General features: G+C 34.8%; 2 protein-coding genes across 11 annotated transcripts in view; one reads left to right on the top strand and one right to left on the bottom strand.

Moving 5' to 3' along the window:
• On the bottom strand, positions 1-12,804 carry LOC131945261 (protein arginine methyltransferase NDUFAF7, mitochondrial). Of its 7 annotated transcripts, XM_059306339.1 has the most exons (12): positions 12,760-12,804; positions 9,258-9,461; positions 7,942-8,091; positions 3,088-3,395; positions 2,680-2,760; positions 2,330-2,437; positions 1,756-2,049; positions 1,422-1,532; positions 979-1,128; positions 467-572; positions 310-377; positions 1-225 (listed from the first exon to the last, which is right to left on the bottom strand). In XM_059306339.1, the coding sequence occupies exons 4-12, from the start codon at positions 3,322-3,324 to the stop codon at positions 43-45; spliced, it is 1,338 nt and encodes a 445-aa protein (XP_059162322.1). In that variant the 5' UTR covers positions 3,325-3,395; positions 7,942-8,091; positions 9,258-9,461; positions 12,760-12,804; the 3' UTR covers positions 1-42. The 7 variants fall into 7 exon arrangements, with proteins under 7 accessions (XP_059162322.1, XP_059162324.1, XP_059162321.1 ...); XM_059306341.1 differs by lacking the exon at positions 12,760-12,804 and having other exon boundaries at positions 8,026-8,091; positions 9,258-9,535; XM_059306338.1 differs by lacking the exon at positions 12,760-12,804 and having other exon boundaries at positions 7,946-8,091; positions 9,258-9,535.
• LOC131945260 (UTP--glucose-1-phosphate uridylyltransferase) overlaps positions 3,906-22,774 on the top strand; it is a 25,541-nt gene continuing 6,672 nt past the window's right edge. Inside the window, exons 1-4 of one of the 4 annotated variants that reach the window (XM_059306335.1) lie at positions 3,906-4,059; positions 20,427-20,561; positions 21,057-21,164; positions 21,663-21,845. In XM_059306335.1, coding sequence (XP_059162318.1) covers positions 4,039-4,059; positions 20,427-20,561; positions 21,057-21,164; positions 21,663-21,845 — 447 coding nt within the window. In that variant the 5' untranslated portion in view covers positions 3,906-4,038. Of the gene's footprint in view, positions 4,060-8,061; positions 8,175-13,475; positions 13,903-19,446; positions 19,516-20,426; positions 20,562-21,056; positions 21,165-21,662; positions 21,846-22,774 lie in introns of those variants that run through there. The other 3 variants (XM_059306336.1, XM_059306334.1, XM_059306333.1) reach the window with 3 other exon arrangements.

Consider the following 22,774-nt stretch of genomic DNA (forward strand, 5'->3'; position numbering starts at 1 on the left):
TTTTAAAAAATAAACTAATTAATTATACAATAAGTGTTGCTACTAATTGTGTTTATCTGCCTCCAAATTCAAACTTGCAAACCCAGCAGGTGTGTAGCTTTTTTCCATTCTGGGCATAATTGACATAAACTTAAAGCGCTCTCCCATCTGCTCTGGCGATGTTAACATCTTGTAGCCGGAAATAAGACTTGACCAATGCTCTTGACTTGTGTGCTGCAGCAATGACTAAAACATATTTGGAAAAATATATGTAACAATTTTACCAAACACTTTCTAATATCAAATACAAAATATATTTTCTTACACTACCTGCAATCTATATCCTATTCCCATGTTGTTCAAAAATCTCTCCTGAGTTATAGGTCCATAAACATTCACTGAAAAAAAAATATTTATAAAACTAAAAAGATACTGAGGACAAGATAAAATATCAGAACTATTTAATTAATTAGATGGTATTAAATACCTTTAGCATTTATACATCTCTTCAGGTAAGAAAAATCTACATCAGCTGTGAGGTCAGCAGTACCAGGTTGATCTAAAGGATCGTGTAACTTGTGGTTTTTGAAAGCCTGATACACAAATACAGAAAAACTATCAATTCATATTGCTCAAGTTCAATTGAATTAACAATGGTGAAGCAAAGAACTTTACCTTTTCACCTAATAAAATCATTGCAGTTTAATAATTATAATAGAAAGATGGTCAAAAGGATTTAGAATCAAATTTGTGTCATTTTAAAATTACAGTACTAAAAAAAAAGCAAGCAAAGATCTTAGCGTTTGCTGTTCTTGTGTTGTGATGTTTTATATTTTTTAATTCATTTTTTATTATAGCACTAATTTCATATATAAATATATGGAACAGAGAATATTTTTTATAGATTTCTATGTAGGCCAACTTGACAAAAGCTAGAGCAATTAATGCCTTTTTGCAATAAATGTTTAAACAAAATAATTTAAAGTCAAAACGACTTACTCTAAAAGTTCCTCCTTTTTCGCCTGTGTGACCATAGTCAGCAAGTAATGAGAACCCACCATCATGTGCTATCCTGTGACTAATTTCCTGCACCACAATGCCAGCTTGAGGACAAACTTCCACATTGATTCTTTCATCATTAGGCAGATCCTAGAAAACAAGAGGGGTAACCCATTGCTGGTTAGCTAGGTTACACATTTTCTTAGATTGTTAAAAATTTTTCTTATTATATTTATTTTTATATATTCAGTTCATATTTTATAACAATGATTTAAATATTAAAAAAAAAAAACTACACAAATATTTACACCTTCATTACAACATATCAGATATGAACCATATAGGATTTTCAAGTTAATGTAATGCTAATGCTTTATGATAGAGAATTTCTAAGTGTTAATTGATGACACTAATAGGTTTAGGAATAAAAATTATAGCATTACCTTGAGGTAAGCAATACTTGCTGGTGTAGGTGCTGGGGCTAAAACAAATCTTAACAAACCACTTTCTGGATCTTCATCCACCATTACTTCTCTCCACCCTTTGTCTGTTTTCTGATTTAATAATGAGAGAATGTAGGAATATTAATTCCTTAACGTTGTTTGGCCTAAATACAACCTGTATATTATTTATACATGTATACCCTAAACAACATTGAAGTAACTGTAAAATTTGATATTTTGTTTTAGATTTTTCACTTTTTTTATATTTTTTTATATTAACATATGAAAAATAGGTAGTTTGATGCTTAAGTCACTGCTATTCAAACTATCTTACATGAAATTTGTGAATAGGAAGGGCATCCAGAAATTCATGGGCAATGAAACAAGACAGTCCCTTAGGAACATCAGCTAGTTCTTTATACCAGAAAACTTGAGTCCCATATTTTGATGTACTTTGGTACTGACAGGTAACAGTGGTGGAATCACCTGGATTTGATTTGCAGGTCTTAAAATTGTCAGGTTCATTTTTTTCACACAACTTAGCAGCCTGCAAGGAGCTCATTGTAGGGCTGATTTCAACCAAATGAAGGCTGACCTTATCTGCGATGTTTGGGAATTGTGAAAAAACCTTGAAAAACAATAAAACAACTTAATAAATATAATGCAAAAAAAAAGAATATAAACTTAGAAATTATATTTTAAATACAACTCTCTGAATAAAAAAAGCACATTACAATAGTAACAAATACTTTCCTTTTAAACCTGGAGTAGAGAAAAGACTAAAAAAAAGTATGATATTATTAATCATCAGTGCAAAGAAACATTACAAAACAATAACTTAACACTATGGGTCATTTCTCTTTCTCTGGCTTAAAAAGTAAGTACCTGGTCATTATAATAAATCCTACTCTGAGCATATCATCAGCCAACGTTCCTCTTCCTGGACCCAGCTCCACTATCTGTATCCTATCATTGTAGCGATTCATCCATTCATTAACAATCCATACTCCGATCATCTGATAAAAATAGAAAAATTAAATATATAATGAATAAGTAAATAGTGGACCTATCTTTTATAATTATTTAAATAGTATCTTATATAGTTATTTTAATTACTAAACACTGGGATCAAAGGGTACTTTTATTAAATGAAAACTTCCATATTAATATATGTATACTTTTTTGTTATCTTCTGTTGATAGATACATGCATATTTGAAAACACAAGATCAACTTTAATGTAACTATAACTTTTTTACCTCCCCAAACATCTGACTAATTTCTGGTGAGGTAATGAAATCTCCATCAGTTCCAAAAACATCTCTGTACATATAGTAGCCCTATATATATGAACAAAATTAGTAGGCCTATTATTTTTACAAAAATAAATGTGTCTCATAAAGTTGATGTTTCAACAGAAATTTAAAAAATGTGGTTATACAATAATAAGCAAAGTAGAATGGCTTAAAAACAAGCAACATGTTCCGTAAATTGCCATTATATTTAAAAAGAAAAACAACTTCAGTACATTAAGCAGTGTTAAAAAAACCATAAAAAACATATTAGGCCTACATAGTACATACAAACAATGATATGTATTTCCTTACTGTAGGCCTACACGCCAACTCTGCATTTGATTACACAAAGTAAAACTACATAACACTTACAGACTGTGTATTTGTTAGGATTTCTTTCATATATGCAGCTACTGTTAATGGTCCATACATTTTTATTCTTGTTTTTAGGATGCTCAAAATGTTTTCAGATGGTGCATTCTTGCTGTAACTTTGCACATTAAGTAGATCTAGATCTAGTTTTTTCCTACGCATTTGTGAAAATGAATGTTTTATGGTTATGTTTTTGTGACCACAATGAAAGAGAAATGGAACTCGTTTTAGAATCATCTTGACTGGATTTTTTTCAAGAGGTAGGCCTCTGACGCTCCTCTATCGGTCTAGTCTGGAGGGAAATAAATCTGAAATATAACAAAAAGGTTACTTCTAGATCTAGATTCTATCTACTAGATCTAGAATCTACGGACTTCTAATCTAGATACCTAAATAAATATTAAATAGTAGGCCCACTATACTAGATCTACTATGTCTATGTAACTATAGCCTACTAGATCTAATACCGAGTAGATTTAAAAACGACCAGGACAAGAGTGTAGGTCAGCTCGCGGCTTAATTTGTTCCGCTATTTTTCGGTCTAAATCTAAAATCTAAGTTTTATAGTTTTTGTAAAAAGTGACTGTAAAAAGTAGCTAGATCTATAAACCTATGCCAGCACTTTAAAAACAATAGAGAAAATCGATAACATTTAACGTTTTAAATTACAGGTCCTTGACGGTTTATTTTTTTAATTTGGTCGGGATCAAGGCACTCTCCATCCATACTAGATTTCTAGATCCTAAATCTGTTAAGTGTCAGTTTGTGCATAACATTTTATTTTCATCTATATTGTGTGTGTAGCCTTGACCCAAGGAAAAGGTTATGACTCTGTGAATCCACCTTGTCTAAACGCAAAAAGAAAAGTACAAAACTGCTGCTGTCTAGACTAGACGTGGAGTCTAGAAATCTAGAGAAATCTGTTATTTTCATTACTACAGTGTTGCTGTCATGGATTCGGGTCTAACTAAAGTAAGTTGCCAATTGAATAGATTTAGTCTTTAGTTCTACTTTAGATCTGTCCGTCCGTAGTCTAGTCTCGGCTAGACTAGATCTAGCTCTAGAATTCTAGATCTAACAAGTTTACTACTAGACTACTATTAGTCTATTTCTTGGTAATCTATCGTTTTGGGTACGTAAAATCGCCCGCGACTAGTAATGTGAAAAACAGGTGACTCCTTACATTTTAATAATTATTTCACATTTTGAGGAAGATTTATGTTTTAAAAAATACAAAAATGTTTCCTTGTTTCATTTATGTACCTGTTTTTAAACAATTGAATTGCAACTTTTTAGTAATAAATGAACACCAGCGATGTTTCCAACAGATGCAACCATGCTCATTTACTATAGCAGCCATCTTGTTTTTTTTTTTATAGACTTATAGTAGTTATAGCTCGAGATTCAGGCGGAAGTCACTTTATTTTACAAATGGCTGCTGTTTATATAGTAGGGAGGCTCACTAACTTAAAAGCGTCCTTGGTTGCTAACCAGAACATGGCGTAAGGATCGGACCATGACTTCCGGCGAGTTTTTCGACTTAGCTCCAGAGACCTTCTTAGAATTACTTTTAAAAATGTTTATCACGAGTAAAATGGCGGGTTTTCACGTTATAAAAACATGCTATAGGTGGCAAGGTTAAATATGCCAGAAAAGCATTTTCAGAAATTGCTTTGGGGAATGTAGGCTAAATTTAAAGTCGGTGTCATTCAAAATAATTTAACTTTTTAAATATAGATCTCCCTCTCACAAAATTGATTTCCATAGTAAAGCATTATTAGTTTTATCATTCTATGAAAAAATAAATCAAATATCTTCAACCGTTTTTTTATAAGATCGACCGAGAAATGACAACCACATTTTTTTTATTTTTTTTGACCACGTGACCGCTATTTGAATGGATACGTTTACCTGGCATGGTTTTTTATTTTGCTCTTTTGTACAATAAAAAATGTCATAAAATTAAAGAAATAAAAGAATTCAAAAATCACTTCTGTCTTGTCTTTTTTTAAATTCTTTTCTGATGACATTCTCTTAAATTTTTTTCCTCTAAAAATATTACCCGACGATAGACGGGCCAATTCTACTTTTAGGAACTCTCTTGTGAAAAAAAATTAGATCTATTTCACGGTCACTTAAAAAGTTAAACCTTTCAACTTTTAACCAGGTTGTCATGGATGATCCGTCATATCATAGCTGTGAGTGACAAATAAATTTAAAATTCAATAATTTAGTCTAAACTCGCTACAACCCCCAAATTTAGTGCCTAGAGGATAAAGTATGGACGTTTTTATTCAGTTGTCATGTTTAAATTGAGAATTAAGTAGATTTCACAAATAGTAAGAAAAACTATTATATAGCATATCTTGCTTGCAGACACTGCTGTTTAAAGTTAATTTCTGGCCTATATTGTTATATTTAGCCAATGATTTAGGTTTATTATTCATTTATCTATAATATTTGACACAAACATATCACAATATACTTCTATTAAAGCCTTGACAATGAGGTAACGTTTTCGTACATTAAAAGCCGCGGGCGATTTTACGTACCCAAAACGATAGATTACCTACTATTTTAGTCTAGAGGTCTACTAGTTGTTAGAAGTAGTGTAGTACAGCTGTGCTTAATTTAATAATTTTTAGAATTAGATTCATGTTGTAAGGGGCCTACTAAAATAAATTAATAAAATGATTAAATATAAATGAAGTTTAATGATTAATTTAATAATGACAATTGACAATTCAATTAATTACCAGGCCTAATGTAGCTAGCTAGAGCTACAGATCTAGCTATGAGTTAGTAATAGTAGGCCTATACTATAGTAATACAGTAGTAATAGTGTTACACTTTATTACAGTAATACTAATACTAATAGTTATAATACTATTAACTTTTACTATTATAAAAATTATTCTATTCTATTAGTAATTAGTATTAGATCAAGAATAATCTAGATCTAGCTGGAGTTAGTACTGCTGTAATCAAGTGTAATCAGTGTAACAAAATCTAGACTTTAGCTAGTACAACATTCACTTAAAACAGGTAAGCGCTATAAGTATAATTCGTGCCGAGAGCAAGGTGTCATCTGAGACGCTCGCGGGTGGGGTATATAAACCGGCGGGTTAGCCTTAGAGGAGACTTCCGCGCTACACACAGACAATGCCCGCTCAAGAAAGATAGTCAAATAAAGATTTGCAGAAGACGACTTATTCTTCATCATTTTTGATTGTCTGTGACTGAGAGCGAGAAACAGAAGAACATTACATTTGATAAAAGAAAACAAAAACGTTACATTTGGTGGCTAAGGGTCTAAGTTTGAAGTTAAAAATAAATTTAATAAGCCTACTACTATTACTACTAGATCTATAGGCTATACTTAGGCCTATAGTATATAATATAATATATTATTACAATTTCAGTAATTTGACACTTGACGAATAAAGCTCTGTAATTACATGTAATATATGAGTTCACCTACATTCTTTTCCCCACCCACATATACACATAAAGTAATTGACCAAGCCACAACCAACTGGTGGGCCACTTATAACTAAATATATATTATTGTGACTTGTCTAATGCAATTCTTAAAAATTACCAATTAGTTATTACAAGTGTGATTACTTTCTAGTCTACCTCACCTGTTTGCTGAAGTAATTTTATTTTTTTTAACTCTCTAAACTCTAACTACTTATTATTAAGTATAATTAAGTTTATTAAGCTATTAGACTAGAACTTTGCTTTACTGTGATTTACAGACCTCATAAAACTTAACTCAGTTAGTGTGTAATACTCATTTAACTATAGAAATATAATTGTGTTAGTTGTTTCTATGGTAACGTTAACCGTAATTCAATTTTAATTATTTTAAACTCTTAACGTAATTATTACCAACGTAAGTTTTATAAAAACATGGGGATTCCTAACCAGTATGAATTACTGTGAGTCACTAAGATAAGTAGTATGATCTGTAGTTCATTGTTCTTGTGATCATTTTTAATATTGACTTATACTTTTTTATGGTTCATGTTATCTCATGTGTATAACCATAAATTAAAACCATGTTATAAAATTGAGTGAAAAGGGAGATGAAACTTATAAACACAATAACTCTCAATTGCTATGTTACTTTTGTTGCAAACCTGTTTACCTTAGTTTCATATTTGTGTAGGTTTATTGTAGTTTTTACATGTAAACTTGAAATGACATTTAGTATACATTCTAGAAGTAAAGTAAGAGCCTCAGAATACAGAGATAGTTTGCTGACTCAGCAACTTACTGAATAGAAAAAAGGAAAGCTTTTTCTGAAAAATACTTGCTGGAATACTTGCTTATCTGTCCTAGTTATTTTCAGTTTCAGCGAATTCATTCACATTGTTCTGGGTGGGTTTAGTGAAAACAGATGCTCTACTTAATGTGCTGTGTCTGCTAGTTTGGCTATCTCCTAATTTGAAACACAGTTGTGAAAACACATTTTGGGAGTTAGCTTGACATAATGTTGATGTATTTTATGTATTACTTAAAGTAAATTTGGGATTTATTTCTCACATCTGTGTGATTTAGGCTGTGAACGATTTTTTTTAATTCCTTCTAATTCGGCTCCTCAGTGGGCCTACAGTTTAACAGCAAAAAAAATTCCGAATTAAAAAAAAAAAAAGAGTAATAAAGGGAGGCAATCCATAATATTTACTGTTAGCTTTGTCGTTGAATTATTCCCCTTTCCCGTTTTTTCTTTTTATCCGTTTTTATCAGCATAGCACTATAAATAATTTTACTACAGTTTCCGAATAAACACCTGAAGTTTTTTGCTTTTAGGCTGTTTCATCTATTTAAAAATGAATTTATAAATACCTACTAAACCGCATGGGTAGCGGAGTTCAACTTGATCTTAATAGCCACGATTTTGAAATGTACTTCCTTTATTGTCACGGGTACCTGTGTGTCTATAGATGGGTTCTTCCATTTTTCTAGCTTTTCGCTAAGTCTAGCCACACATGCACGCTTGGAAGAAAATAAAAAGATGCATTGATTCAACTTGATTGCCTTGCGCAAAGTGTCCTCTAAAAGAAAACGAAATGTCCATGGTGTGTAAGGCAAGGCAATGAAAATATTCAATTTAATATTCTCTTGGTTTTGTTTTTCATTTTATTTTTATTTTTCATTTATAAACTGTTCACATTTAAACAGTTAAGTTTGAAATTATTTTTTTGTTTATAGTTCTTACTTTTAAAAATAGCAAGTAATGTTTTACAACCCCTCCAAAGGAAAGGCGATGTGTGATTTAAAAAAAAAATTTACATTAAATGTAACAGGAAATGTCTTATTAGTCCACAAAGAAAGAGCGATGTGTGATTTTTTAGCCAGGGGTCGCTAGAGCTCCAAGGGTTAAAAACGTGAACGAAGATACATGTGATTATGGTTTCTATCTATCCCCCCCCCTCTACTTTCTGTGTTGTGTAGGACATGTATTTTCCACAGACGGTTGAACAGATTTTTACCGTTAGCCCATGTTTTACACACATTGCGTCTGTACATGGTGCCGTTTAATGTGTTTCCAAGCCTGACCTGACTTTTGATAAGGAAAATAAAACAACCCAGTGACCCACCACAGTCATTAACCAAATATTTAAAAATTACACGTAGACTCTTCCATACATGATGTCAAGCATGTAAGGGCAAGGGGAGGGCTCTGACTAGCGATAAGAGGGGGGGGGGGGTACGGCTAAGAAATTTTACTTCGCACAGTTTTTTTTTTTTTATATTTTTAAAAAATCAAAATCAGTTTTCTTTTAGTGATTTGTTTATTTGAAGGGGCTGGGGAGGGTTCAGCACATGGTAACGTTTTTTTGCCTAGGGGTAGCTTTTTAAAAATTTTGTGACCACGTGTGAAGATTGGTGGTGAGGAATAGTGTGATGTATGTATTGCACTGACTACACGGGTCTAGACAAGCTCCGCCACTTGTGACTTTTTTTCTGATGTCTAGACATTTGAATATTAAACGAACGCCATTAAAACAAATCCCTACCCGACTCTAGGGTTGGGGTTAGTGTTAACTGTTTGGTGGGGCTTATCTGAACAAGTTAGTGTTGGGGTGTCTGGTTGTTCTATACTTTCTTAATGTGATCTTTTTTTAAAGTTAGACAAAAAAAAAGAACTAAGGACCTACCTTGAATTGTAGACTAGTAGCATCCTTGCTGTCGACGGGTAAGACTTGTCACAGTTGAATCCTACTGGTCACGTGACTTAGATTGATTCAACCGTTTATTCACGCAAGGTGTATTTTACATATCAGTTGACGTTGTTTAATAAGTGGTCTCCCCTTTCCTTTCAATGTCATTCCCTCTCTCTCTCTGTTTTTTACTTCTTAATGCTAAATCACAAGTAAAAATAGCATAACTAGTTGGGCAAGTTTCAATGTTTTACGGCTGCCACCAGCGCAGATAACTTAAACTGTGTTTGTTGTCCGTATAATATAGGCCCAGGTGTTGTTCTTGTTCTTATTGATCAGCCACATATTGCGAGATACGACTTAGGGTTATATTTGGGTTTAAAGTTGTGTTACTCATGGAAGTGTAAGAAATGTATGTATATTTTATATATATGCTAAATTTAACCTTATTATGGTTAGGGTATGGACACCAGCTGAAAGTAGCTTCGATACTCCGTGTCAGCTACGCGTTACATTTACAGCCGAGTATGCATGTTTTACCAATAGTAAGGCAACAGACGCTTGACGAATGACGTGGTCTTGTGATTGTGTTGTCGGTCTGGTTACAGCTGATGTCGTAGCTTTATATTGGGGGTGGGGGGGGGGGGCGCCTCTGACAGTGTTGTAAAACAACTGGGGGAGGGGGGGGGGGATCCGATTCTGTTTTATTCTGCAGCTCAGAAAACCTCATTTTTACCATCTTCCAGTTCCGAAAATCCCACTTTTCTCTAAGCGCCCATCTCTTCCAATTCTGCAAAACACACTTTCTATGGGGGAATATCATCTAGCTCCGGAAAACTCCATTTGCACCTCTGGCCCATCCTTCAGCTCCGGAAAACTCCATTTGCTCCTCTGGCCCATCCTTCAGCTCCGGAAAACTCCATTTGCACCTCTGGCCCATCCTTCAGCTCCGGAAATTCTCCTGTGGTCTATCCATCAGCTCCTAATTTAGCTGTTAGAACTAGATTTCTGGTCGAGCTTGAAGAAACAACGCGACAAGTCAGTTTAGTAAACCGTCATCGCGAATAACGCTGTTGTGCCCAAACCATATGGTGTGTACAGGGGATGGCGGTGTTAGCTAAACGTGTAATTGTATTCTATCTAGACCACATATGGTGTATATAGTTAGGTTGATTAGCTTGACAGAACCTTTTATGTGCGGGCATGATACAGTCGACCGCTGTGTAGCTTAACCCTCGCCACACGCTGTTCACATTATCCATAATTCACATCTACAGGTCCAGTAAATGTTAGGGTGATTTAACCCTGACAGGTTAGGCTGAAGATGATAATTTTGTGAAAGTCGATACTGTTGCAACGGACTGAATAGCTGGTTTGTCCATGCATAGTTTGGCTGAATGGCTGGTTTGCCCAGAGTCGGCTAACTTGCCAGTTTTGCTGGCCGACTTGCCAATTTGGGTACCTACTGTCGCTTGCTGACTAGCCTGTTTGGTCACTTGTTGACTGGCAAGTTTGGACATTTTGTTAGCCGACTTGTCAGTTCGGCCAAGTATAATTGGCTTACCTGCCATACTGGACATGTACAATCAGCTGACCCGCCTGTTGTTGGCCAGTAATGTAATCCCTAGGTGACCAAGTAGGTTCTGACGTGCCACATTGACCCATGGATCAATGTTTGTTACCCCCCCCCTCTCCCCACTTACCAACATGTTTGATTGCCGTGCACATGTTGTAAACAGTTTAATCGCTTTAAGTTTCTTTTTTTCTCATAGAAAGAAAAATCGAAATGGCAACAGTTGGTAAAAGTAGCCTAGAGTAAACAACCAATTATAATTTTTTTTTAATATCGCGGCGGTGTTGGGCAATTTCTTATCGGCTAAATAAAAAACACCGTCCTGTAGTTTAAATTTACGACTATATGTTTTGTAAATTTCATATGTTTCACCTCAACCACAGTCCAGTTCATACACGAAGTTTAGCTTGTTGTTTAAATCCTCCACCATAATCTAAATAAAAAACGCAGAAGAAGAAGACCCCAACCATTCAAAAATCCTCAACAAAAATTTAAAAAAATTACTCCGTTATTGTACTCACTGTGATTCTAGCCTCGTATCTTTTTTTTTCATGCAAACAGTGGAATGAAATAAATGTTTTCATGACTGTTTATAATAGTTTATATGAGAACATCTTAAGTTGTATTTGTGTCCTTTCTGGGGGCTTGGCCTAAGCTTTGATTTATTCGATGCGCCCACGCATATTAAGGTAGGGCGGTAATAATATCGACCTCACCGGGCGCCTAATTGAAAGTGTCACTACGCCGGTGAGTGGGCGAATCACTCACGTATCACCATACACTAGGTTCATTATTTTCAAGTTAATGAAAAAAAGTGAAACTGGTTGTTGTTTCCAGTCGAGGTTTTAGCTCCGGTGCTTACACTGATTTAATCTAGCGCTTGGACAGATTTGAACACTTGACTCGTTACATGAACAACGTCACGTGATGTGGCGATTGTAAGTACACCCCCCCCCCGGTCACAGTCTGGTTTACGTTTACATGGTGTCATCTGTATATGCCGTTCTACCGAGCCTACTATATTCTCGCTGTGTAGTTGCTTGCTTAAAAATATGTATTAAAAATCAGTCAAGTTCGACAACTTCTAGTCGTGAAAACTCAATTATTTTAGGTTTGGAGGATATATCGTGCTTCCCGGGAGGCTTTGTTGTAGTTTTGCTACATTCGTATAAACTACATTCAAACATGCCTCGTATGTGCATGTTCTCACACTATAATATTAAACTCGTATACACCTATTGAAGACAACCGCGTTTATTCACAAGAGTCACTGGACTGTTACACCCCTTTTGACGCCCCTGTCTATTAATGGAACTATGAATATAATCTCACAATCTCACGGAACATGCTACCCATTTAAAACCCGCTTCCAACCTGGTTTCTTTAACCTCTGACCTTCCGTGACGCTTCAGTGATCTACGTGTCGTATGCCAGGTTTCGGCATCCACTGAAGCCTAGCCTTTTGTCTATCCGGTCGTCATTGCATCGGATTTCTTGAGTTTACTTGCTGTTTCGGTGGGGCCTAATCAAATACGTGGCCGGGACGTGACGTGGAATGACTTCACTCCGCGGCCATTACGTTATCAGCGAGAGGTCACACAAAGTGACCCCGGTGTCACTGGGGGGTAAATAGTTTAGAATAGCTGCTAGAGCGTATAAGTAACGACGTCTATATGACTGGTTCGTGTGTAGGGGTTCTGATGGTGTACGTTTATCCTTGAAGTAACTAACAATGACCTGTCTGATTTTTACTTTAAGGAAGGGGGGGGGGGCAAATGTTTTATTCAGTGAACGCTTGAATATTGGGCATCTGGTGTATTCATCGCGAGAAATAAGAGGTTGTCGTTCTTGGTATTGTGTGTGTGTTTGCTTATAGAAAATATCTGTAGGAAGCAAGGGTCGGCGTTTCTTTTTATCTTGTCTTACCTTGGTCGATGTACACCACTGGTGATGGCAGGTACCTTGTGGGCCCAACAACGGGGACATTCGTGTGTAGGCCTATAAAAAGTCATATATCACGAAATGTAAATATGAAGCAATCAGGTTTATGTTAAGTCATATATAGCCTCTAGTGTAGAGGAGGGCTGGCCTGTTGTGTGTAAAGTCATATAACCACTGGTGTAAATCTGATCGAGTTAAATGTCGATGTCGTTTACATCAACTTACTTATGACGTTTCCTATAAACTTTCTGGTTGATGTAAAGACGTAAACCTTGAGCACAGCGGATATGTCAACCTGTTTGTTCTTAATATGACGTAAACTGTGCAGTGGATCGATTCGTTTAGAAACTTGTGTTGGGCCCGTTAGCACTGGGTCGTGAAATTACAGATACGTACGGGAGATAGGGTGTGTTGAAAGGGATGGGGTTAAAAGAAAACCTAGGCTACACAACGTGACTCAGACACATAAACTACAAACACCCGTCTTTTCAAACGATGGTGACGTGCATCACGGCTGGATACATTTTAATGATGCCGCCCCCCTTCCTCAATACGTCATACCCAACACACCGAACTTCCCCCTCGCCCCTCCCAATGTGCCTGTGATGTTATCGAATGTTTGCCCAGAAAAGCGTATCCGCGTTGACCCTACAATGTGTTCACCCAAGCTTATCCAGCTCAGAGCTAATCCGGGTTAAACAATGTTGGAGATCAGTTTTTTTTTTAAAAATCGATGTTGTGGTAAATAGGGTTTTTACAGTAGTATAAAATCACGTGACCACCCAGATGGATGCAAGCGAAGAAAAAAAAAATATTACCTCTGCACTGGGACTGTCACAGCAAGTAGGAAGTCCCCGAGTTACGGGACCTAAGTTTAGCAGACGGCAGATAGGAGAGATATTCTTTTCATGCCATGTCGTGGTGTGGTGATTGACAGGCGCCTGGAAGGTTATCTTTGCTTTAGTACCTGCATGTCTCTCAATGATCAGGTGTTAGGTGTTGTTACATTTCTGCTGGCCACCGCTGGTCGCTATATGCTGCGGGCCACTCTGTCACCACTGAGTTGGCCACTATAAGCCAGAAGTATTGGCCACAATGGATTTACTTAATCTGCGAAGTATTACCCAGGTAAGAACTGAGTTATTTCCTGTGAGGGCTGAGTGCTCACTCTCGTGTGTTTCTACCTGTGATGACATAGTTATTGTGGGGGTTACACTGATCTTTTATTAGATTTACACCCCCCTCCCCCATATAGTTTTGTGGGATGATCATAATACAAAACAGTATTGTATGGAACAGAAGATATTTGTGAACTAACTTGTTTATATTATGCCTTTCTTTTATTTTATCCATCTGTACATAGGCTGTTTGTTTTTATCCATCCTTACATAGGCACGTAGTTTTTATCCATTCGTACATAGGCACATAGTTTTTATCCATTGATACATAGTATCATTGTTTTTATCCGTCTGTACATAGGCTGTTTGTTTTTATCCATCCTTACATAGGCACGTAGTTTTTATCCATTCGTACATAGGCACATAGTTTTTATCCATTGATACATAGGATCATTGTTTTTATCCATCTGTACATAGGCTGTTTTTATCCATCCTTACATAGGCACATAGTTTTTATCCATCCTTACATAGGCACATAGTTTTTATCCACCTGTACATAGGATGATTGTTTTTATCCATCCATACAAATGCACATAGTTTTATTCATCCATACATAGGCTAGATTAGTATGTTCATGTTACTAAAAGTTAACCATTCAGTCTTATGTATCTAGTTTTCTGATTTAAACATCCAGCTCATGTAAGGAAATCAAGCCAATTTGAACTGTGTGCAACCCCCTCAGGCCTGCCTAGTTTCTAACCTTGTGTATTGACTGATGTCAAGGCTAGCTTATTGTGAAATAAATTTGTTTTATCTTATCTCAGTAATGTAAGTGGGATCTCTATCTTAAGATGGTGAAAATCTTACCAGAAAAGTTTTTTTTGACATTCTAGTTAATTATAGTACAGCTTTTAAAAAACATAGTGCTAACGATCTTGTTTGAATTTTGTTTGCTGAATCGGTCAAAACTAAAGAAAATGTTTTTTTTTTTAAACTTTGTTAGAATATGTCTAACTATAAAAAGAAAGATAAAAGTAAAGACTCCACCTTAGACCTAGCAATCCATTGGGCAGATGAAGTAGAGCTCTTATGTTTCAAAACCTCATCACATGAAGGGATAATGTGGTTAGCATAATGCCCAGCCGCCTATTCTTTCCCTAATGTGAGTTAGGATCTTATTAGAGCTGAGTGGACTCAGGGGAGTTACACTGGCTTGTACCCAGATGACCTTGAAACTTCCTGGCTAGCAGTCTAGCCAATAGGAGCTACCTATGTAAACACATTCCAGTCAGACTGAAGTTGTTATTTTACAACCTGGTGTTATCTAACCAATAACTCAACCAACTTGACATAACTTGTAAGCTGTGTGCTGTCTCAGCTGGCTACACACTCAACACTATCTCTTATTAGTTCTGCTGTCTGTCTACTTGTTTGTCTACTTGACACACAACCCCACTATCTGATTCTAATGCTGCTTGTTAGTTGGGTGGTCTACTATACATCATCACTATCTGATTCTAATGCTGCTTGTTAGTTGGGTGGTCTACTATACATCATCACTATCTGATTCTAATGCTGCTTGTTAGTTGGGTGGTCTACTATACATCATCACTATCTGATTCTAATGCTGCTTGTTAGTTGGGTGGTCTACTATACATCATCACTATCTGATTCTAATGCTGCTTGTTAGTTGGGTGGTCTACTATACATCATCACTATCTGATTCTAATGCTGCTTGTTAGTTGGGTGGTCTACTATACATCATCACTATCTGATTCTAATGCTGCTTGTTAGTTGGGTGGTCTACTATACATCATCACTATCTGATTCTAATGCTGCTTGTTAGTTGGGTGGTCTACTATACATCATCACTATCTGATTCTAATGCTGCTTGTTAGTCATGGCTATCTACTTGACACAGAACACCACTGTTTATACTAATTCTACTTGTTAGTGTGGGTTTTGTACTTAACACAACCCCACTATTTAATACTAATTCTACCTGTCTACTTGTTAGTTGGGTGGTCTACTTGACCAAACTACCCCACTATATGTTACCCATTCTACTTGTTTAGTCAGTAAACTTCTTGCCCTTTATTTAGTTTTGTGCAGACCAACTTTGTGTTAGCTGAACAAACCTGCTACTCTTATGTGGCCATTTTAACAACTAATCAATATACACTTGCCTGTTTAAAATGCTTTAAAATTTTATGTCTGCCTATGTTTGATGTTGTATTAGCTGTATTTTGTGATGGATGCTGTGTAAGTTATGTTGTGTGTTTGATGCTGTGTAAGTTATGTTTTGTGGTGGATGCTGTGTAAGTTATGTTTTGTGGTGGATGCTAAGTTATGTTTTGTGGTGGATGCTAAGTTATGTTTTGTGGTGGATACTGTGTAAGTTATGTTTTGTGGTGGATGCTAAGTTATGTTTTGTGGTGGATACTGTGTAAGTTATGTTTTGTGGTGGATACTAAGTTATGTTTTGTGGTGGATACTGTGTAAGTTATGTTTTGTGGTGGATGCTAAGTTATGTTTTGTGGTGGATACTGTGTAAGTTATGTTTTGTGGTGGATACTGTGTAAGTTATGTTTTGTGGTGGATGCTAAGTTATGTTTTGTGGTGGATACTGTGTAAGTTATGTTTTGTGGTGGATACTGTGTAAGTTATGTTTTGTGGTGGATACTGTGTAAGTTATGTTTTGTGGTGGATGCTGTGTAAGTTATGTTTTGTGGTGGATGCTAAGTTATGTTTTGTGGTGGATGCTAAGTTATGTTTTGTGGTGGATACTGTGTAAGTTATGTTTTGTGGTGGATGCTAAGTTATGTTTTGTGGTGGATGCTAAGTTATGTTTTGTGGTGGATACTGTGTAAGTTATGTTTTGTGGTGGATACTGTGTAAGTTATGTTTTGTGGTGGATGCTAAGTTATGTTTTGTGGTGGATACTGTGTAAGTTATGTTTTGTGGTGGATGCTAAGTTATGTTTTGTGGTGGATACTGTGTAAGTTATGTTTTGTGGTGGATACTGTGTAAGTTATGTTTTGTGGTGGATACTGTGTAAGTTATGTTTTGTGGTGGATACTGTGTAAGTTATGTTTTGTGGTGGATGCTAAGTTATGTTTTGTGGTGGATACTGTGTAAGTTATGTTTTGTGGTGGATACTGTGTAAGTTATGTTTTGTGGTGGATACTAAGTTATGTTTTGTGGTGGATACTGTGTAAGTTATGTTTTGTGGTGGATGCTAAGTTATGTTTTGTGGTGGATACTTGTAAGTTATGTTTTGTGGTGGATACTGTGTAAGTTATGTTTTGTGGTGGATGCTAAGTTATGTTTTGTGGTGGATACTGTGTAAGTTATGTTTTGTGGTGGATGCTATGTAAGTTATGTTTTGTGGTGGATACTGTGTAAGTTATGTTTTGTGTTGGATGCTGTGTAAGTTATGTTGTGTGGTGGATACTGTGTAAGTTATGTTTTGTGGTGGATGCTAAGTTATGTTTTGTGGTGGATACTGTGTAAGTTATGTTTTGTGGTGGATGCTAAGTTATGTTTTGTGGTGGATACTGTGTAAGTTATGTTTTGTGGTGGATGCTATGTAAGTTATGTTTTGTGGTGGATACTTGTAAGTTATGTTTTGTGGTGGATACTGTGTAAGTTATGTTTTGTGGTGGATGCTAAGTTATGTTTTGTGGTGGATGCTAAGTTATGTTTTGTGGTGGATACTGTGTAAGTTATGTTTTGTGGTGGATGCTAAGTTATGTTTTGTGGTGGATACTGTGTAAGTTATGTTTTGTGGTGGATGCTAAGTTATGTTTTGTGGTGGATACTGTGTAAGTTATGTTTTGTGGTGGATACTGTGTAAGTTATGTTTTGTGGTGGATACTGTGTAAGTTATGTTTTGTGGTGGATACTGTGTAAGTTATGTTTTGTGGTGGATGCTAAGTTATGTTTTGTGGTGGATACTGTGTAAGTTATGTTTTGTGGTGGATACTGTGTAAGTTATGTTTTGTGGTGGATACTAAGTTATGTTTTGTGGTGGATACTGTGTAAGTTATGTTTTGTGGTGGATGCTAAGTTATGTTTTGTGGTGGATACTTGTAAGTTATGTTTTGTGGTGGATACTGTGTAAGTTATGTTTTGTGGTGGATGCTAAGTTATGTTTTGTGGTGGATACTGTGTAAGTTATGTTTTGTGGTGGATGCTATGTAAGTTATGTTTTGTGGTGGATACTGTGTAAGTTATGTTTTGTGTTGGATGCTGTGTAAGTTATGTTGTGTGGTGGATACTGTGTAAGTTATGTTTTGTGGTGGATGCTAAGTTATGTTTTGTGGTGGATACTGTGTAAGTTATGTTTTGTGGTGGATGCTAAGTTATGTTTTGTGGTGGATACTGTGTAAGTTATGTTTTGTGGTGGATGCTATGTAAGTTATGTTTTGTGGTGGATACTTGTAAGTTATGTTTTGTGGTGGATACTGTGTAAGTTATGTTTTGTGGTGGATGCTAAGTTATGTTTTGTGGTGGATACTGTGTAAGTTATGTTTTGTGGTGGATGCTATGTAAGTTATGTTTTGTGGTGGATACTGTGTAAGTTATGTTTTGTGGTGGATACTGTGTAAGTTATGTTTTGTGGTGGATGCTGTGTAAGTTATGTTGTGTGGTGGATGCTGTGTAAGTTATGTTGTGTGATGGATGCTATGTAAGTTATGTTTTGTGGTGGATACTGTGTAAGTTATGTTTTGTGTTGGATGCTGTGTTAGTTATGTTGTGTGTTGGATGCTGTGTAAGTTATGTTTTGTGGTGGATACTGTGTAAGTTATGTTTTGTGGTGGATGCTGTGTTAGTTATGTTTTGTGGTGGATACTGTGTAAGTTATGTTTTGTGGTGGATGCTGTGTTAGTTATGTTTTGTGATGGATACTTTTTATTCTAATCATGGATGCTGTATGTTTTAATGACAGATGCTTTATATATTTTTAGGATTGATGCTGTGTGTTTTAATGATGGATGCTGTGTGTTTAATGATAGATGCTGTGTGTTTTAATGATGGATGCTGTATGTTTTAATGACAGATGTTTAATGATGGACGCTGTATATTTTAATAATGGGTGCTGTATATATTTTTCTGATGGATGCATTATGTTTTATTGATGGATGCTGTATGTTGTAATGATAAATGCTGTGTGTTCTAATATTTTAGATGTTGTATAATTTATGCTGTATAAATACTTACAAAATTGCTGTCAAAAGAATATTCACCCACATTATGTAGTTGTCAAATGTAGTTGTCATTTCTGTAGTTCTCTACCTGTCTGATGTTCTGCCACCCATTTAAATAACAAAAAGTATTGATAGAATATGGTAACCAGTATTGATCCATCTCTTGATGCCACTTTTTGTTTTAACACTTAATGAACTTTCTGTGCTGTGTACCATTCTGTACCTGTACAATTTATTACTAGTTTCCTCGTTAATTTAATTTCAGAATACGTTTAGAAAGTAAATTGAATCAATAACTACTACCTTTATAACATCATGAGCCGTTCTTAAGTTAATTACATAGTGCCCTCCTGTCTTGTTAGTTAACAATGGGGGAGATTGTTCAGCTTTATAAGACACTTTTTATTTGTGATGTAAGTACTTAGTCCAGCTTTATAAGACACTTTTTTATAGCCCAGTTTTATAAGACACTTTTTATTTGCGATGTAATTACTTAGTCAAGCTTTATAAGACATTTTTTATTTGTGATGTAAGTACTTAGTCCAACTTTATAAGACACTTTTTATTTGTGATGTAAGTACTTAGTCCAGCTTTATAAGACACTTTTTATTTGTGATGTAAGTACTTAGTCCAGCTTAATAAGACACTTTTTATTTGTGTTGTAAGTACTTAGTACAAATAGCAACTGTTACTATATATAGGATAAATGTTTGTTTGAATTTCTGTTGCAGTTGAAATATTTAACTATTTGTATTGTTTATGTTATTTTATATCATAAAACACCATATGTTAATGTTTACAGTAGTTCACAATTATTATGAACCATGTTTTTTTTTCTTTTGTGCAGTTGCAACTTTGGACATTTACAACTTTTACATGTACAAATAATAACACTTTGAATTAAGTTTTAGTATTTCAAATCTAATCGGGGGGGGGGGTATCAGACTTTTGTGTTGATGTGCAACAAGAGATGGAGGGGGAACGGGGGTGACATCACATTTTTTTTCCTTTAAAAAATTACTGTATTATTAAACTGAATGAAAGCAAGTTATTCTGCATTTTTTAAAATTTAATAAAAAATACAGAACATTTTTATTATTTTGGGATGATGGAGGAAGGGGGGGGGATTAGAAAAAAACATGTATTTCATTTTTAAATATTAAACAGTATAATTATGGACATTTCTATAGTTTTTAAATATTGTTTCATTTTTAAAAATTAACTTATGTGTTATATATTGGGCCTTAAATATTGCTTGGATTTTTTTTATTAACTCAACTTGATTTATGCCTGACTTTTAAAACATTTTCTCTTGTCTTTGCAGACCAGCTATGCTAAAGGACATAGGCGTACTCCGAGTGACATCGAGTTTAGGGATGCCATGCGGAAAGATGCTCAGTTTGCTATGAACAAAGAGCTCAACAAACTTCTTACGACTGCACCACCAGGTTTACAGGAGGTGAGGTTGTTTAAAAATTTCTTGATAAATTCCATTTGAAATTAAATAAATATTTGTGTATTTGTACACTCTAGTTAAATACTATAATTGGTAAGGGAGAATTTCTTTGCATTTGGAATGTTACATTTTTATATAGTAAAGGAGTTGTAGAGTGTATAAACTTAGTATTCATGCTAGAAATCTTGCACAAGATTACCTAATGATTTACCCAACATTAACTGTTTTCATTATTTTTTGGTAAGAATTACTGATCTTTTTCTTTATTTGTATATTAAGACTAAAATAGATAAATGTAAAAAAAAATATACATAAAAATAGATATGTCACTAATCTATTGAAATTTATTAATTTAACAAATGTTGCATACTTTATTAAAATTTAGAAACTTACCTCACTTTTAAAGAAATGTCATCTATGAATAATTTTTTTTTTTCAAACAGCTTTTTGAAATATAAGGGTGAAAAATATTTATAATATTAACATTGATTTTTCCAGAAAACTCGCAAGGAGTTTGATGGCTTTGAAATACTATTTGGAAGATTTCTCCGAGAATCAGGACCATCTGTGGAATGGGACAAACTAAAACTATTGCCCCCAGAAGCTGTAAGCTAACATTTGCCCTCAATTTGGGTGCAATTTTTTGTTACAAATATCAGCTTGACTTTAGCTTAGTTAATGGATGTTCCATCTTTAAAGTGATTTACTTCTAACTGGTATCAATATTTTCAGTCTACAGTCTATGACTATGTCAAGTGCATATCCATTTAGTGAAACAAAGACAGCTTTTAATAAACACTATAGAGTTAGTTATGGGAGGGTGTGTTGGGATGTTAAAGCTCATGACTGACTGCTAACCTAAAAGTCTCAACTTTGGATCCTGGGCTTGAGTCTGTTTGACCTCCCTGAGTCCACTCAGCTCTTAGGGGTACCTGACTTACATTAGAGACACTAAGGTGACTTTGCAGAGTGTTGACTACATTGTTCCCATATATGACACGGTTGTTAAAACATGAACTCTACTTCATCTGGGGCACCAACATGAAACCCTGATGATATAGTTAATCCTAGTTCCAATAACTAATGCTAGTTTAACCAAACCAGATCCGCAAGTACAGCTCACTAGACACCCCAGACAAGAACAGTGTGAAGGAACTTCTGGGGAAGCTGGTTGTGATAAAGTTGAATGGAGGTCTGGGTACCAGCATGGGCTGCACCGGTCCAAAGAGTGCAATACAAGTACGCAATGAGCTGACCTTCCTTGATTTGAATGTTCAACAAATTGAGGTAAAATTGATACGACATTTTCTTCTCAAAATTTTTTTTTTGTTTACTACATTACTATAAAATACTATACTAAATGTATTTAAAATATTTGTTTTGAAACATAATAAGATTTTTATAAAATTCAGTATATTTTTAAACTGAGTTTTTATTTATTTTATTAAAAAATGTAATGCTATAATTTTCAAATAATGCTGAAGAAAATTTTTTTTTTAAATATTAATTGAGTTTACATGAGTTTATTTTAATTTTTCATTCAACATAGTAATAGAAAAAGAGTAAATCTTGCCTTTTCTTTCAAATGTAAAGCAGGTTTTTTTTTTTTTAAAATAAGAAGAATAATTAAATAAACACAACACAAAATAAATCTCTTCTCCCCAAACTCAGAGCACTAACAAAGTAAAATTGTGGTTAAAACTAACTAAACTAAAATGTTACCCAAAAATGCAAATCCTTGTTGCCTCTGTTGTACCAGTCTTACAGTAATTTTTGGATCAATAAATACAAGCCATACAATTTTATGTTTGAGTGAATTCTTTAACAGATGCGCTTGTGTGTTAAATTATGTCCTACTTGTGTAATGATTTGGAAAAAAACAATTTTTCTTGTCTATTCTAGCACCTTAACAAAATTTATGATGTTATGTAATTCCTGTCTTTTTTAACACCTTAACAAAACTTCTGATGTAAATATTAGTCTTTTCTAGCACTTGAACAAAATTTGTAAAATGCCTGTGTGTATGTTCGTGTCTGCCTTTTCTATCACCTTAATAAAACGTATGATGTATGCGTCTGTCTTGTCTAGCACCTTAACAAAATGTACAATGTATACCTGTCTTTTTTAGCACCTTAACAAAACTTATGATATAAATACCTATTTTTCTAGCACCTTAACAAAACTTATGATGTATGTGTCTGTCTTTTCTAACCCTT

The sequence above is a fragment of the Physella acuta genome, unplaced genomic scaffold, assembly GCF_028476545.2.
Source record: "Physella acuta isolate Inbredline_101_S28 unplaced genomic scaffold, ASM2847654v3 ptg000533l, whole genome shotgun sequence".
NCBI lineage: Eukaryota > Metazoa > Mollusca > Gastropoda > Physidae > Physella > Physella acuta.

Coding starts and splice junctions, on each gene's coding strand:
- LOC131945261 (XM_059306339.1), bottom strand. CDS start 3,324: ATGATTCTAAAACGAGTTCCATTTCTCTTTCATTGTGGTCACAAAAAC. Junction 573..978: donor AAAAAGGAGGAACTTTTAGA/GTAAGTCGTTTT, acceptor TTTGTGTATCAG/GCTTTCAAAAACCACAAGTT. Junction 226..309: donor GAATAGGATATAGATTGCAG/GTAGTGTAAGAA, acceptor AATATGTTTTAG/TCATTGCTGCAGCACACAAG.